This window comes from Chlorocebus sabaeus, chromosome 20 (genome assembly GCF_047675955.1).
Source record: "Chlorocebus sabaeus isolate Y175 chromosome 20, mChlSab1.0.hap1, whole genome shotgun sequence".
NCBI lineage: Eukaryota > Metazoa > Chordata > Mammalia > Primates > Cercopithecidae > Chlorocebus > Chlorocebus sabaeus.
Window position 1 is genome coordinate 124190663 of NC_132923.1, and position 16047 is coordinate 124206709.

Consider the following 16047-nt stretch of genomic DNA (forward strand, 5'->3'; position numbering starts at 1 on the left):
GGGATCTCGTTCAGTACAATGCAGAGCCTGATTCAGGAGGGCCAGGGCAGGGCCTGGGATTCTGTACTTCTTTTGGTGTTTTTGAAACAGAGTCTTGCTCTGTGGCTGGAGTACAGTGGCGCGATCTCAGCTCACTGCAACCTCCACCTCCCGGGTTCAAGCGATTCTCTTGCCTCAGCCTCCCAAGTAGCTGGGATTACAGGTGCACCCCACTGTATCATGCTAATTTTTTTTTGTATTTTTTGTAGAAACGGGGTTTCACCATGTTGCCCAGGCTGGTCTCAAACTCCTGGCCTCAGGTGATCCACCCACCTTGGCCTCCCAAAGTGCTGGGATTACAGGCGTGAGCCACCGGGCCCGGCCTGGATTGTGCATTTCTAACAAGCTTCTGGTCCAGGAACCGCAGGGTGAGTGTGGATCCTCGCTGCACCCGGCGGGGTGCGGGGAGGGCGCTGAGCCATGGAAAAAGTTAGGTCCCCCGAGTGCAGCTCACCTCTTCCCTTCAGCCCAGAAAGGCTCCTTTCACATTTTCAGGGACAGACCTGGGATGTGAAATTTCAAACTCTGCCCTGAGTTAAATTCCAGGAGGGGGTACCAAGAGCAAAGGATAAAGGCTGGGGGAGGGAGGAAAAGCCAGAGAGGATGTGTCCCTGCTGTTTTCACTAAAGCCAGGCCACAGCGACCCTCAGGTCTGGCCTGCTGAACTGTGTACACACACATCACCCCCACACAAGGTCTCCTTGGCCCCATCTTCCCAGGGCCCCCGGGGGAGGGCAACAGAGCAGATGACAGCTCCTCTCTGAGCAGTTGATGCTGGGAGAAACCTGTAGCTTGCAGACTTGCCAGGCCCACAAAAACCACATCCTGAAAGATGGACCAAGTAGAAAAAAGGCCACCGTCCACCTCGGGCCAGCTTCTGGAACTGTCAGTTCCTTTGGGGAATGCCTGACATGTTCTTTTTTCCTCTGATTTCATCCCAAACCTTTTGGGATGCAGGGTGCATAGCCTTACACCAGTTACTTAAATTTACTGAACCTATTTCCTCCTGCAATAAATGGGCACGTGCCTCCCTGCGTTGTTAAGGAAATTAAATCAGAAACTGTGTAAAGGCCCTGAGGCACTAAAGGTCAGTTTGGGTTCCCGACCTCCTTCCCACCCACTGTCTGCCCTCCATCCCAGGCACACAACCGGAGAGATGTAAGAGGGACATAACGGTTACCCAGCCCCTCTGGCATCTGACCAAGGTGGGCTAGTTGGGGTGAAAATGCATCTCTGTATATGAGTTGCTTCATACCTTTTGGCTTTAGTTTCCCCAGTCACAAAAGTGTGTCGGGGGTGGGGAAGGAGGACTATGATCCTCACAAGCCCTTTTACAGTTGGGATGTTAACCTTACATGAGAGAAATGCCTGGAAGAAAAGCATAGCTAGTTAGGAACACCGCGGGGGGCGGGGTTGGAGGCCGGGCAGCTCGGAGGCGCAGTATCCTATCTGGACCACTAGGCGGCTCCGAGGACAACAGATGAGCAAAGCCCGGTTTTGCAGCCTGGTTCTGTCTTCAGACCTTTCCAGGCTTCTTCGCAGGCCTGGCGGACACCAGCCGCTGCTGGGTGGGAAAGGCCTGTCACTTCCAGGCTGGAATCTCTTTCCCATTTTTACAGACCTCGAGGATGGGAGGAGGCCGTCACCACAATGGAGTCCTGCCCTGGGGTCTGATGGAGACATTGGTCCGCCCTTCGGTCAGACTCTAGGCGGCGTTGGGGGATCTCTGCTCTGCAACCCTTGGCTGAACCCCATCCTCCACTTCTTTCCTCCCGTCAGGACAGAGTGGGAAGAGGTCTGGATTGGGATTCCCCCCTCCTGCACTTCCTGGCTGGGTAACCTGGATGATGGGGTAACAGTCCCCCCATTGCAAGGTCAGGGGAAGGACTAAGCGTCAGAATACAGGCCCTCAGTACAAGGCGGTAGCTCATCCTAAGCCTCTCCTGCCTTTTGCTCTTCCAGTGGCTTTTCACCCAGAAGGAAGATCCTCACCTGCAGAACCTCTCCCCAGAACTAGGTCTTTGCAGGTGACAAGGCAATCCCAGCCTCCGCTCCCCGCAGATCAGCGTTTTTCGAAGTGACTTCCTCACCCAGGCGGAGCATTAAAAGTACCGATCCCAGCGCACCCAGCCCTGCTGAATCAGAATCTCTGGGGGTGAGGCCCAGGAATCGCCGTCTGAACAAGTCGCGGGCTGGAAACGGCCGCCCTAGATTACGGGGCAGCTCCCTGCTTTGCTCTCGCTCCTCCGGCCCCGGGAACGTGCAGGGGGGCGGGAGGCAAGTCCCATCAGCACTTTGAACTGGGGTTGCTTTTTCGTGACTCACCTCCCAGACTTCCTGCAACAGACAACTCTAAATAGCTCGGTCCCACCCTGCAGCAGGGGAGACATTCCGGTCGGGAAGGGCGGGAGGTTAGAAGGTGGGTGCCCCGCCAGGGCAGTCCAGGGAGATCCACAGGAGAAGCTGGCTGCACAGCACAGGGGCGCAGGAATAGGACGTTTTGTTTACAGGCTTTTGTTATTAAGGAAATTGCTGTCAGTCAAGGTAATTCTAGCTCAGATGAGCAATAAATATGCTCCCAGCTAATCTTATGGGGATTTTATTGGCACCCGGAGCACAGGTTCCTTTCCCCTGACTACCCCCTCCCCTCAAAGCAAAGCCCTGCTCCCCAGCGGCTTCCCCCAAGCATCGTGAGGGACTTGGGTCAGGCTTTTAAAAGTCCACTCTAAGTGAAGACAGAAGAGGTCCGGGCAAAGGTGAGGAGTGGCTTCCCGATCCTACCTGGAGGCCGGGGATGACCAAATGACCTCAAATAAAACCCTGGGTGACCTGGTTGGATCAAGGCATGCGCAAGCTACCCCGGGCCTGCTGCACACGCAGAGGTGGTCACCTGGCCCGCGGGCGGCCCGGGCAAGGAGGAATGTCTCGAGAAGGCAGCCGGCTCGCTGGAGTCGGTTCCAGCGTGTTCGAGTTACAGCTGCGAGCCCTCAGGGACACCGGCGGCAAGTCCCGGCTTGCAGAGAGGGGAGCCAGTCCCGGGAGAGCGCGAGTCCCGGCGAGCCCGAGTGCGCGCCTTATGCGCGCTCCCCGCGACGGCGCAGGGGGAGGGGAGGCCGCAGCAGCCACTCAGAGGAACGGTAGTGAAGCCTCCCAACAACTTTAACTGTCAATCAGACTTAATGGGGTATTAAAAAAATGGGGGAAAAAGGGGCCGCCCTCTCTCTCCGAGACGCAGCTGCCCGGGGAGCGAATGAATAGGGCCGCGCAGACCAAGGCGTCCGATCCACGCGCGCTCCACACCCGGACCCTCTCCAAGTTGGAAAGGACAAAAAGAAGGCAATAAATGCTAAAAAGGGAGAGAAGGGGAGCTGGATCGAGCGGCAACTCCCAGCCTCTGCTGGAACAGAGAGGGGAGGGAGGGAGCCGGAGCGAGCGAGCGCGCGCGAGGGCGAGCCCTGCACGTAAAGAAACTGACACCCGGACCCCCCACTTCTCCTGCACGTTGCTGGCAATCAGATCGCGTTTAAGCAATTTCCTGAGCCCAAGAATAGCAATGAGTCGGGAGACTTTCGCGGGCTGAAATTGGGAGCTCCAAGCACTTTTTTCCCCACTTTTTTTTTTTTTTTCCTGGAGACGGGGTGGGGGTGGGGGAGCTACAATTTGGAAACAGCTTTTTTTTTTTTTTTTTTTTTTTTTGTTTAATCTTGCACTTTGAAACCGCGGGACCGAGGCAGGGTGAGCGCGTGTGGTTGGTGCCTTTTTTTTTTTTTTTTCTTCCCCTGCCTGAACTCCTCTGTCAGTCTGTAAACATTACCTGAGAATTCCCCAGCCGAAACGGCTGCTGGGGCAAGAAACTTCTTGTTAGAACTTTCCACCTCCAGCTTCCCCCTCCACCTCTTTTACCGTCCCAACCTTAGGAGACGCTTTTTCTCCCCCAGAGGAGAATTTATCTTTTTTTTTTTTTTTTTCCCTCACCCGGTGCTTTGCATTTGGGAAGAGGTGATTTCAAGAGTGGCCAGGTGGGACGCCTCTCTCCTTATTCGGTTTACTATTTATTGTTCGGGGTGTTTTTTAATTCCTGTATTGCTCGGCCCGGGGACTTTCGCCCCCTGCCCGGGTCCGCGGCGCGGAGGATGGTGTGGAAACGGCTGGGCGCGCTGGTGGTGTTCCCTCTACAGATGATCTATCTGGTGGTGAAAGCAGCCGTCGGACTGGTGCTGCCCGCCAAGCTGCGGGACCTGTCGCGGGAGAACGTCCTCATCACAGGCGGCGGGAGAGGCATCGGGCGTCAGCTCGCCCGCGAGTTCGCGGAGCGCGGCGCCAGAAAGGTACCAGGCACTGCGATTCCAGGGAGTGGGGGGCTGCAGGGGAGGGGGTGAGCCCACCTGCTGCCGCTGCGGGATCCCGCTCCCGGGAGCTGAGAGTCAACGGCCACCCCACTCCCCCGTGCCACCCACGAGTGCTGAGCTAGTCGGTTTCACCTTGTAAATTTCCCGGGCACCGGACTGTCTTTTTTGGCAGGTTCAGAGTTGATCCGCTCCTTTGGGATCGGTGGCTGGCTGGCTATTCACCCCCACCCTGAAACTTAGGAGACCCACCCATTTCCCACATTCCTGCCTCCCAAAGGAAGGTGTTGTGTCCCCCTCCCCCGCCTTCCCCCCTTTTTGTTGCCGCCACCCTGGTGAGTGGAGGGTGTGCGCACTCCTGGGTAGAGCTGGGAGCCGCCTGCTAGCTGGCGCCTCGTATTTTCCTTGGCAACCCGCTACCCAGCCCCAACCTGGGCGGCTGCAGCTCTGAAGACACGAGAGGGGGTACTTGGTTTGGGTTTGAAAAGGGAAGAGCGGTCTGGCCGGACCGACACTGAGAGGCCCAGGTGTTTGGAAAGCAGGAAAGAGGAGGCCAGGGTAAGCAGCTACTGATAAAGAGCCCTTGTTCTCACCTTCAACCCTGTCCCCTCCCCCCAGCACACCCCTCGGGGATCCCTCCCCCTTTAGCTGGAAGGTGGTGCTGCAAGGAGGGTCCTGCCCACCAGACACAGCCTTTAACTTTTTGGTGGTTCCGGCACCCCTTGCTCCACGTTTTGGAGACCTGGTGCCGGAGAGCGGGGAGGGTGAGCAGGCTGTCTGTCACCCAACTCCCAGCCCAGGCCAGGCTGACTCACCCGGTGACCAGAGCCATCGGGAGAGGGAGGCAGGCCAGGCTGTCTCCAGCCAGCCCTGTGAAGAGGAAGAGCGAAAACAGGGAATTAGTTTGAAACTTAAACTGTTGTGAACTAGGGGGGTGAAAGGGCCGCAAAGCCAGCTGATCTGACATGGAGCCGCATACCTTGGGGATTAAGTAAACATGTACTGTAGAAAACCAAACCTGCATGTAATTCCAGGTTGCTTTTGTTTTGTTAAATGCTGCCCTGAGATTTACAATTCCTCCGGGGTGGCTCTGACTGGGACTGAACTTTGGAGCCTGAACTATCAGCCAAAGCCGATCCGATTAACTCTTCCCTAGCCGGGCTGGCCGGAGCGCGTGGTGGCCAAGCTAGCAGGGGTCTGGCTGTCCAGGACTCCCTCTTCTCCTTGGGTGGTTTGGACAGCTGCTTGACCTTGCATTTGGAGGGGGAGTTGGGAAGTGTTTTTAACCCTTGGACGCAACAAATAAGGGGAAGTAAGAGTTGTTCTCAGCAGTTTCATTTCCTTGAGGCGATGCCTCATAAAAGGGCTCCCGAAGTTCTTTGTGAAGGGGTCTCAAAAGGGCAGATGAGGGTGTCCTTTGGGGAGGGAAGTGGGGTATAGGACAATTGCATGTGATTGTCATTCTTTAGCTGTCTGCATCCCACAGAGACTTTTTTCTGAGTCTTCCAGCTCTCCCAAGTCCTAGGTCTCTTTTACTGTTCTTGTAGCTGACTACAGTAGGCAGATGAGGAACTCTTAGTCAATCTGGAAAAACTCGACTGACTATAAACAATCCTAAATTGAAAGAAGTGTATGCCATTGGGGGGTGGGTGCGATAGTACAGAATGGAGCGCAAGTTCACGCACCGGGAGCCAAACCCCACCTAACTTGGACTGGACGTCTTCTTCCAGGGAATCCAGCCAGGGCCAATTAGAAATATGTCTTAAATTGGTGTCAGGGTCACCAAAAACAAAAACAGGATCCATGGGGGCCTGTGAAACTTCGGGTGCCATTTATAATCGGTTCAGTCACCTGACTCGCCAGGATGACCAGCAGTGCTCCCTGTAACTCGCCATTATCTGACCAATTACGGGAGCTACTTTATAATAAGGCTTCTGTTTGCTGTCATGGTGGGGAGTTTGGAATTGTGGCTTCTGGCCTGACACCAGTGAGAGGACTTTGGGACAACCCCCAGAGCTGGGAGTGCTTTGGGGCCTAGTGGAGTTGGGAACAAAGGGTCAAGTGTTGAGGGAGTGGGGAATTTATGGGTTGGGGACAGGTGTGAACAGTGGGTTTGGGGGTGGCCCAAGGGCACTGGATCAGAGAGGGCCAGTGCCACTCACAGCTTGCAGTGATACTAGATGGGGGCGGCTGTGCGGAACCACGGATGACGTTCCTTCTCCTCTTGATGGAAGTGGAGGCTGCATCTGAGAGCTTCCCACCCTAGATTCTAGTGGGATTGGATCTGGAGGGGAAAGACCCCAAGAAGGAAAAAAAAAAAAAAAAAAAGGAGTACCGGAATCTCTGCAAATAGCTGACTTGTCCAGGAGTTATCTGTTTATTTGGGAAGGAGGGAGAGTTGACAACCCAGTTTCCCATAATGACCTTGAGTTAAATAGCATTTGGCAATATTCGTGGGTGGTGGTGAGCCTTAGGGTGCAAAGGTGGCCCAAATAAGCGAGGGCTTTTTTTAAAGGGACACTAAGGCTATAAGAATTTGAAAGCTCCTAATTAGGACACGTCTCTCCTTATCCACATTGCACTGTGGCAAACTGAGGCAGGGCCAGTCACGGTTAGGGTCTCCAGGCGTAAAGCTCTTGCTTCTCAATTTTCTATGCCCTCTTAGAATTCCTTCCACAAAAGCATTCACAAACCTTAAGCTTATTCCCCTTCCCTCCAAAGGAACTAACTTCTGGCTAGTGGTCAGCCCAGGCTCCAGTCTTTGCGTTTGACATGGTGTTCGCAGGAACCCCTGGGAGGAGAAGTGGATCGTTCATTTAGAAGTATTTGTAGAGACCATTCCAGCCTTTGGTTTGGTATCAGGCAAGTGGCTGGACTAGAGTCTTGGGCCATGATTGCAAACCTTGGGAGGTGGGGCAACATACACGAACTCAATACCACATCAAGAATTCCAGGACCTTGGCTGGGCACAGTGGCTCACGCCTGTAATCCCAGCACTTTGGGAGGCTGAGGCGGGCAGATGACCTGAGGTCAGGAGCTCAAGACCAGCCTAGCCAACATGGTGAATCTCCATCTCGACTAAAAATACAAAAAATTATCCAGGCATGGTGGTAAACACCTGTAATCTCAGCTGGTCAGGAGGCTGAGGCAGAAGTGCTTGAACCCGGGAGGTGGAGGTTGCAGTGAGCCTAGATCGCGCTATTGCACTCCAGCCTGGGCGACAGAATGAAACTCTGTCTCAAAAACAAACAAAAAAACAAGCAAATACTCAATTCCCATTTCCAAGAGGTAGTCTGAGGGGAGGTATTTCAGGGGCGTAGTGTGGGAACTGGCTTGGAGTTCTGTCTTTGCTATCAGTGAATTTACAGCATGTGGGTAGATTGCCCTGTTCCTAAAGCACCCAGCCAGGAATGAGCACTGTGAGTAGATTTATGAAGCCCATTCTCCAGCACTTCCATTCAGCAAGTCCTGTGTCCTTCCCATTCCTAGCCCTGGTGCCAGCCCAAGCTCAGAAGTCCCTTGACATCGTCTCTGAGAGACCTAGCTTAGCAAACCTACCTGGGGTATCTGTTCGGTGTTTGGCATAGCTCTGGGCCTGTAGGAAAATGTAGCAAAGATGAATAAAGACCTAGAATGTGGCCAGGTGCTTACAGTGAAGGCACAAATCACCATGCGTGTGTGCTTCCTGTGGTTACCATGACAAATTAGCACAAACTTGATGGCTTACCACAACAAAATGTATTCTCTCCTGGTTCTAGGGGCCAGAAGTCTGAAATCAAGGCGTCAGCAGGGTTCTGGGTTCCTCTCCACTCAAAGACCCCAGGGGAAGATCCTTCGTCATCTCTTCCAGCTCCTGGTGGCTCCTGATGCTCCTTGGCTTGTAGGAACATGGCTGCAATCTCTCCTTTCATCATCACATGGCCTTCCTCACTGTGTGTGTCTAGGTCTTGTCTTTTTTTGTTTTTTGAAACAGAGTTTCAATCTTATTGCCCAGGCTGGAGTGCAATGGTGTGATCTTGGCTCACTGCAACCTCCACCTCCCAGATTCAAGCAATTCTCCTGCCTCAGCCTCCCGAGTAGCTGGGATTACAGGCATGCGTGCCACCATGCCCAACTAATTTTGTATTTTTAGTGGAGACAGGGTTTCTCCATGTTAGTCAGGCTGGTCTCGAACTCCCAACCTCAGGTGATCCACCCACCTCGGCCTCCCAAAGTGCTTGGATTACAGGCATGAGCCACCACGCCCACCCCCATCATCTTCTTATAAGGACACTAGTTATTGGATTCAAGGCACATACTAAATCCAATGTGATTATATCTCAAGATCCTTAACTAGTTACAGCTCCAAAAACTCTCTTTCCAAATAAGGTGATATTCTGAAGTTCTGGATGGGCGTGATGTTTGGGGGATACTATATGGTGGAAGCACAGAGGAGCAGTTCATTTATAGCAAGCACTCATGAAAGGTTTCATGAAGGAGGGAGCATTTGACTGAGCCTTGAAGAAGGTCAAGAGTTTCAACCAGAAGGGGTGTGACAAGGGCAATCTAGGTGCAAGAAACCTCCTGATCAAAGGCTCTACCTGGCTGGAATGCGAGAGGGAAGTAGAAAGGAAAGCAAGAAAATACTGTATCGTGGCATAGGGAGGTAAGCAGGGAGTTTACACCTCAGACTCTGAGTCAGGTCAGTACTGGTGGGAATGGGACGAAAGAGAAAGAAGAGAAGGGTCCAGACAGGTCATCTATGGGTCTCAGGCCATCTATGAGTCATCAGGCCAAAACAGCTGCACTAGCAAATTTACAGGGGAGAGAGTAGTGGCCCATCTCTCCTATCCTCTCTGTGCAGCCTGAAAGCAGGCAGGTAGGCTACCTGTTCTACCTGTGACCCCTAGAAGTGTTTCCGCTTGGAGCTTGGGTCACAACTGACCTTACAAATGAGGCTGTCTCATGAATAGACAAACATCTCCTTCTTACTCCCCCAGGCCCTTCCCTTGGGGAAACAAAGGTGTCAACTCTCGGAGCACGGCCCCCTGCAGTCTTTCTCACCTGTGCAGGAGGCCAGAGACTAAGCTTTTATTTATTTATTATTTATTTATTTATTTAAAAAATAGAGATGGGAGTCTCTCGCTATGTTGCTTAGGTTAGTCTCGAACTCTTGGGCTCAAGCAATCCTCCCTTCTTGGCCTTCCAAAGTGCTGGGATTATAGGTGTGAGCTTCCACACCCAGCCGAGACTGGGTTCTTGACCCTGGAAAAGTTACTACCTTCTCCAGGTTGCAACTGAGAAGCACCCCTATAAAATGAGAGGGGTTACAATGATCCCTAAGATCCTGGCATGCTCGAAAATTCTCATTTTACAGATCAGTCAACCCAAGAAAGCAGTGGATTGCCAGGCTTCCCTGAGTTGCAAGCAGGAGAATTACGGGTGAAGAAAGCATTTGTCCCTATCACTGATGATCTCAGTCTTTGCTAGTCATCAGATGCCACCAAATGAAAAATAAGCAACTCTGAGTTGGAAAATGTGCTGTGCCCCAGCTCCACAGAGCCCCACACCCGTTTAAAACTCCCTCAACAGGTAGCTGTCTGCCGTGGATTTAGTTCAGCTCTTGCAGAAGATGTTAATATTTCCAGACTGTCGCTTCTAAGGGAATAAGGGACCCGAGTTCCCTAACTAGCACATCAAACAAAATTTCCTGGGTTTTTTCTCCTTAATTCACCACCTTCTCTATTTGGACTTTCAAGAATGCCTCCTCCATCTAATAATACTGAATCTGAGTCAAGTTCATTTTCGTGTACCTAACCCTTCTGCTAATTCTCGTTTCGACTTCAAGCTCTTCGAGCTTCCACCTTTTCAGATGAAGCGCACTTGTTTACGGCTGCACAGATCCCTTCCAAGCCCTCAGATCTCTGTATCATTGCAGTTACTTTCTCTGGTTCATTTCCATCTTGGTATTTGCCGAGGCTGTGTACTTTGAGAAAGTGATCTCAGCTATATTTACGAGGTGTTCTTTCTACCCAGGAAATGTATCTGGTTGTCACAATCGCCGTAACAAAAGCCCTTGTCTTAACCTGCCACTACCAGCGGTATCCTACCACGGTATCAGTGTGGGATGGGTTCCCCACACTACACGTTCTCCCTTATCCTTGGACAAAAGCATGAACACACCTAGAATTTTATGAGGCCATGCCCACTGTTGCCTTCAGGAGACACAATCCAAAAATATAAGTCCATAAGATACTTGAAACATTTCAAATGTATTATTCAGGTGAACCATGAGGATTAGGAAACCATTGAAGCCCACCAGAAATGAGAAAAGTGAGTCTATTTAGACACTAGCATGCCCAAATGTGTGCTCATCTGCTGTGGCACCCCTGAAATGAGTGAGATCTTAGAATCTGAAAATGAGCAGATGCCTAGATTCTCAACAAGAGTGCCGGGTTAGCAAGTGAATGGTCAGTGGGAACTCATCCATTTATTCACTTATTCATATATTCAGCACATTTATTGAGCACCTGCTATATGCCAGGCGCTGTTCTGGGCACTGAAGGCATGCAGGGAGCAAAGCAGATGAAAATCCCCACCCATGTCGTGAGAGCTGGCATTTTAGTAAGAGAGACAGATAAAAAGCAAGATCAATAGAACAGTACATTCTCATGCCTGTAATCCCAGCACTTTAGGAGGCTAAGGCAGGTGGAACACTTGAGGTCAGGAGTTCAAGACCAGCCTGACCCAACATGGTGAAACCCCTGTCTATACTACTACTACTAAAAAAGAAAAATAGCTGGGTGTGGTGGAGTGCACCTGTAATCCCAGCTACTTGGGAGGCTGAGGCACGAGAATTGTTTGAACCTGGGAGGTGGAGGTTGCAGTGAGCAGAGATCATGCCACTGCATTCTAGCCTGAGCAACAGTGGGAGACTCTGTCTCAATCAATCAATCAATCAATCAATCAATCAATCAATCAAACAGCACATTGAATTATCATCATAAGCAATGAGGAGAAAACCAATGAGGCAAGGAGGACGGGAATGCGAGGGCCTGAGATTCTAGGTAGGGTATAAGGAAGGCCACACTGAGAAGGGCACACGAGGAAAGACCTGAAGGAGGCAAGGGCATGGTGGGAAGGGAGCAGTGGTGTTCTGGGGAGAGGACAGAGCAAGGGCTCTGAGGAGAGAGTGGAGTGTCTGAGGACCAAGAGGTGGCCAGTGTGGCTGAAGCAGTGAGTGAGTGGGGAAGAAGAACTGAGGGGGACAGGTTCCCATGAAGGACAGGTGGACCTAGCTGACCCTAGGACTCAAGCGTCATGCCCTCACCCAAGCCTTAGCAGGATCCCCTGGCTGCTGTGACAGGCAGGCGGTGGGTGTCAGGCCAGTGGTCAGGGACCTGCTAGGAGGCCACCGGGTTTCCATGCCTCCTCCAAGAATATCACCCAGACTTGCCTCACCACCTTGTTTGGGAGCTTCCCAGAGCTCAGGGAATGCTCTCAGCTTTGCACTAGTTTTAGAGGATGCTGAGGGCCTCCTCCGATATCTTTACCGTCAAGATGGAAGTGTCTGGGCTGAGGGAAATGGAGAATCTAAGCAGACCGGGGTGCCACTGTTGGAGGGGGTGGGAGGCACCTGGAACCAAGCCCTCGGGGCTCTACTGGGCAGCCCTGCTGCCAGCCAGATCCTGATATTTCTTGCTGGTATAACTTAGGTGAGGAGTGACAACCAGCTTCAGGGTGACACGGCTCCGAGAAATCGTGACTGTTGACTCCGTTCATTGATTTCAGCAAACTAGGCCTTGGAGATGGGGCAGGGAACCTCCTAAACAAGGTTCTCTCCTTGTGGCACTTCGTGTTCCTGGAGTGAACACCATCCCCAGATTGGAAAAGCTCCTGACACTGTGGAAGGATGAGTTGACACCAACAAGCTGGCTTCTAGTAGCAGTACTGCTGAAGCCTCTAAATAAAATCAGATAACTGTGCTGATGCTCAGAATGAAGGAGATGCTTTTCAGTCCTACTTTGTCAAAATGACTTCTGGGGCATTGTGTCCTTGTGGGCCAGCACTTTGACAAGGCCCTTGAGCAACTGGAGGGTATCCAGGGAGCAGGCTGGGTGACGAGGGCTACAAGCCATGACTTGGGTTGGGTGGCAAATCCATGGGAGTACAGTTGACTGCTTAAGAGGCAGGAGAGGGTATCAGCTGCACTCCGGTACCACAGAGACATAGGACCTGTTCTAGATGGTTCTGGAAGCCCACACCAGGCCCATGGGGAGAGCTTGAAAATGCAGACCTGGGCCCTGCAAGAGGAAGACCCTCCTGCCCTTTGGAACAGGCTGCTCTTTAAGCAAACATGGTGTCGAGATTTCTGCACTGGGGGAGGTTAGGTTCTGGACAACCTCCCGGGTCCCTTCTACCCTTTGATTCTGTGAGTCATTGTCATGATGTCAGTGAGAGCAATGACCCAGGCAGGGGCAGGGGGCAGGAGGAAAAGAGGACACCAATTTTCAACCAACACTTGAAAATTAAAAGGAGGCAGCCCTTCTCAGCATGACTTCAGCAGGATCTTCCAACAGTGATGTCATTCCTTTGTCCAGGCTTTCCAGGGTGCTGGGGAGCAGGGAGGAGGCGGGAGGGTGCAGGGTGGGCACAGATTCATATCCTTCACTCGGGCTTAGATTCCTGTGGCTTCCTAACTGGATGCTGATGGTTTCTTTGGGTTCCTAGTAATATTCACGACTGTGGTAACTCTACATGGCTGTGGTACCATATGTGATTGGTAATATATAAAGGGGCTTCAAAAAGATTGTGGAAAATGGAATTAAAGGATGAAGATAAAAAATACGGGCCAGGCGTGGTGGCTCACTCCTGTAATCCCAGCACTGTGGGAGGCTGAGGCGGGCAGATCATTTGACGTCAGGAGTTCAAGACCAGCCTGTCCAGCAGGGTGAAACCCCATCTCTACTAAAAATACAAAAATTATCTGGCATGGCAGCACATGCTTGTGATCCCGGCTACTCGGGAGACTGAGGCAGAAGAATCACTTGAACGTGGGAGGTGGAGGTTGCAGTGAGTGGAGATTGCACCACTGCACTTCAGCCTGGGCGACAGAGCAAGACTGCGTCTCTCTCTCTCCATATGTTTATATACACACATATACACATATACACAAATATATATATATATTATTTCTCAACATAAGCTTCATCAAGTTGCAAGACACTTTTGTAAGTGATACCAGCCATCTAGTTCATCCCAAAATAATTGAGCGTCCTGAGAGTTCATTCATGTCAATACAGTCTTTTTTTTACATCATTAGCTGAAGACAAATGGATGCCCTTTGTCTTAGTCCTTTCTCACATTGCTATAGAGAAATATTAGAGACTGAGTAATTTATAAAGGAAAAAAGTTTAATTGACTCACAGTTACGCATGGCTGAGGAGGCCTCAGGAAACTTACCATCATGGCGCAAGGAAAAGGGGAAGCAAGGCACCTTCTTCACAAGGCAGCAGGAAGGAGAATGAACTTAGGAGGAACTACCAAACACTTATAAAACCATCAGATCATGTGAGAAGTCACTATCATGAGAACAGCATAGAGGAAACTACTCCCATGATCCAATTACCTCCACCTCCTCTCTCCCTGAGCACATGGGGATTATCGGGATTATAATTCAAGATGAGATTTGGGTGGGGACACAGAGCCTAACCGTATCACCCTTTAAAGATTTTTTAGGATTAGGAAACAAAAGGAAGTCAGAAAGAGCCAAAGCAGGACTGTAAAGTGGATGCCTGCCTAATGATTTCTCATCAAAACTCTCACAAAACTGTCGTTGTTCGATGAGAGGAATGAACGGGGAACCTTGTCTTAGTGGAGCAGGACTATCTGGTGAGGCTTTCCTGGGTGTTTTTCTGCTAAAGTGTTGGCTAACTTTCTCAAAACACTCTCATTATAAGCAAATATTATTGTTCTTGTCCCTCCAGAAAGTTAACAAGCAAAAGGCCTTGAACATCCCCAAAAAACTGTTGCCATGACCTTTGCTCTTGGCCAGTCTGCTTTTGCTTTGACTGGGCCACGTCCACCTCTTGGTAGCCATTGCTTTGATTGTGCTTTGTCTTCAGGATTGTAGTGGTCAATGCTTCATCTTCTCTTACAGTTCTTTGAAGAAATGCTTCAAGATCTTGATCCCACTTGTTTAAAATTTTCATTGAAAGCTTTGCTCTCATCTGCACCTGATCTGGGTGCAGTAGTTTTGGTGCTTATCAAGTGGAAAGTTTGTTCAACTTTAATATTTTAGTCAGAATTGTGTATGCTCAACCAATGGAGATGTCTGTGGTATTGGCTATTATATTATTATTATTATTTTTTTTTTTTTTGCTGTTGTCAGTCCTCTTCAGTAAGAGCACAAACAAGATGAATTTTTTCTTTCCAATTTTATATGGATGGTCTGGCACTTCCAAACATGAAGATGTTTATCTTCAACATCGTCTTATCCCTTCTTAAGTTATCCATTTATTAAGTGCTGATTTCTTTCTTTCTTTCTTTCTTTCTTTCTTTCTTTCTTTCTTTCTTTCTTTCTTTCTTTCTTTTTTTTTTTTTTTTTTGAGACAAAGTCTCACTCTGTCACCAGGCTGGAGTGCAGTGACATGATTTCAGCTCACTGCAAACTCTGCCTCCTGGGTTCAAGCAATTCTTCTGCCTCAGCCTCCCAAGTAGCTGAGACTACAGGCACACACCACCATGCCTGGCTAATTTTTGTATTTTTACTAGAGACGGGGTTTCACCGTGTTGGCCAGGATGGTCTCGATCTCTTGACCTTGTGATCCGCCTGCCTTGGCCTCCCAAAGTGCTGGGATTACAGGTGTGAGCCACCGTGCCCAGCCAACTGCTGATTTCTTTAGGGCATTGTCCCCATACACTTTTCATAAAGCATCAATGATTTCACCATTCTTCCATCTAAGCAAGCTTCACTGTAAATTTGATATTTGTTCTTGCTTCAGTTTTAGTAGAATTCATGTTGTTCTGATAGGGGGTTCTTTTCAAACTGATGTCTTATCCTTCTTAGTGCCTCAAACTAGATCCCATTTAGTCATGTTATAACAAGTTAGTTATTTGGTGGCAAAAAAAAATCTCAAATATATGCCTAGTTTTTTCATAATATGCATTTTCCTTGAACTTTTTGAAGACCCTTTGTACATGATTATGGTAAAAGCAGGAATGTAGGAATATACATGGCACTATTACTATACATGGTACTATTAATATACATGGTACTATTAATATACATGGGAATATACATGGTACTATTAATATACATGGGAATATACATGGCACTATTAATATACACGGTACTGTTAATGACTGTGGTACTGTAGAGGACATGGTATTGTACATGACTATGGTATTCTACATGACTATGTTACTATATGTGACTATAGTACTATACATGATGTGGTACTGTACATGGCTGTGGTACTATATATAACTGATAATATACATGACTCTAGTACTAGACATGATTGTGCTAATATATATAACTGTGGTGACATACATTGACTGATACTGTATGTGACTGCAGGACTGTACATGATGGTAGTTATATATGATTGTGGTAACATACATGGCTGCTAATATACATGGCTGACACTATACATGACTTTGGTACTGTACATGACCATGG

The 16047-nt window shown here is 49.9% G+C and overlaps 1 protein-coding gene across 4 annotated transcripts in view; it reads left to right on the forward strand.

The window, feature by feature from the left end:
- Window positions 1-2426: 2426 nt before the first annotated feature.
- Window positions 2427-16047, forward strand: part of DHRS3 (dehydrogenase/reductase 3) — a 54014-nt gene continuing 40393 nt past the window's right edge. Inside the window, exons 1-2 of one of the 4 annotated variants that reach the window (XM_073007832.1) lie at window positions 2427-2795; window positions 4218-4367. In XM_073007832.1, coding sequence (XP_072863933.1) covers window positions 4218-4367 — 150 coding nt within the window. In that variant the 5' untranslated portion in view covers window positions 2427-2795. Of the gene's footprint in view, window positions 2796-2867; window positions 4368-4718; window positions 4944-16047 lie in introns of those variants that run through there. The other 3 variants (XM_037985020.2, XM_007980498.3, XM_037985022.2) reach the window with 3 other exon arrangements.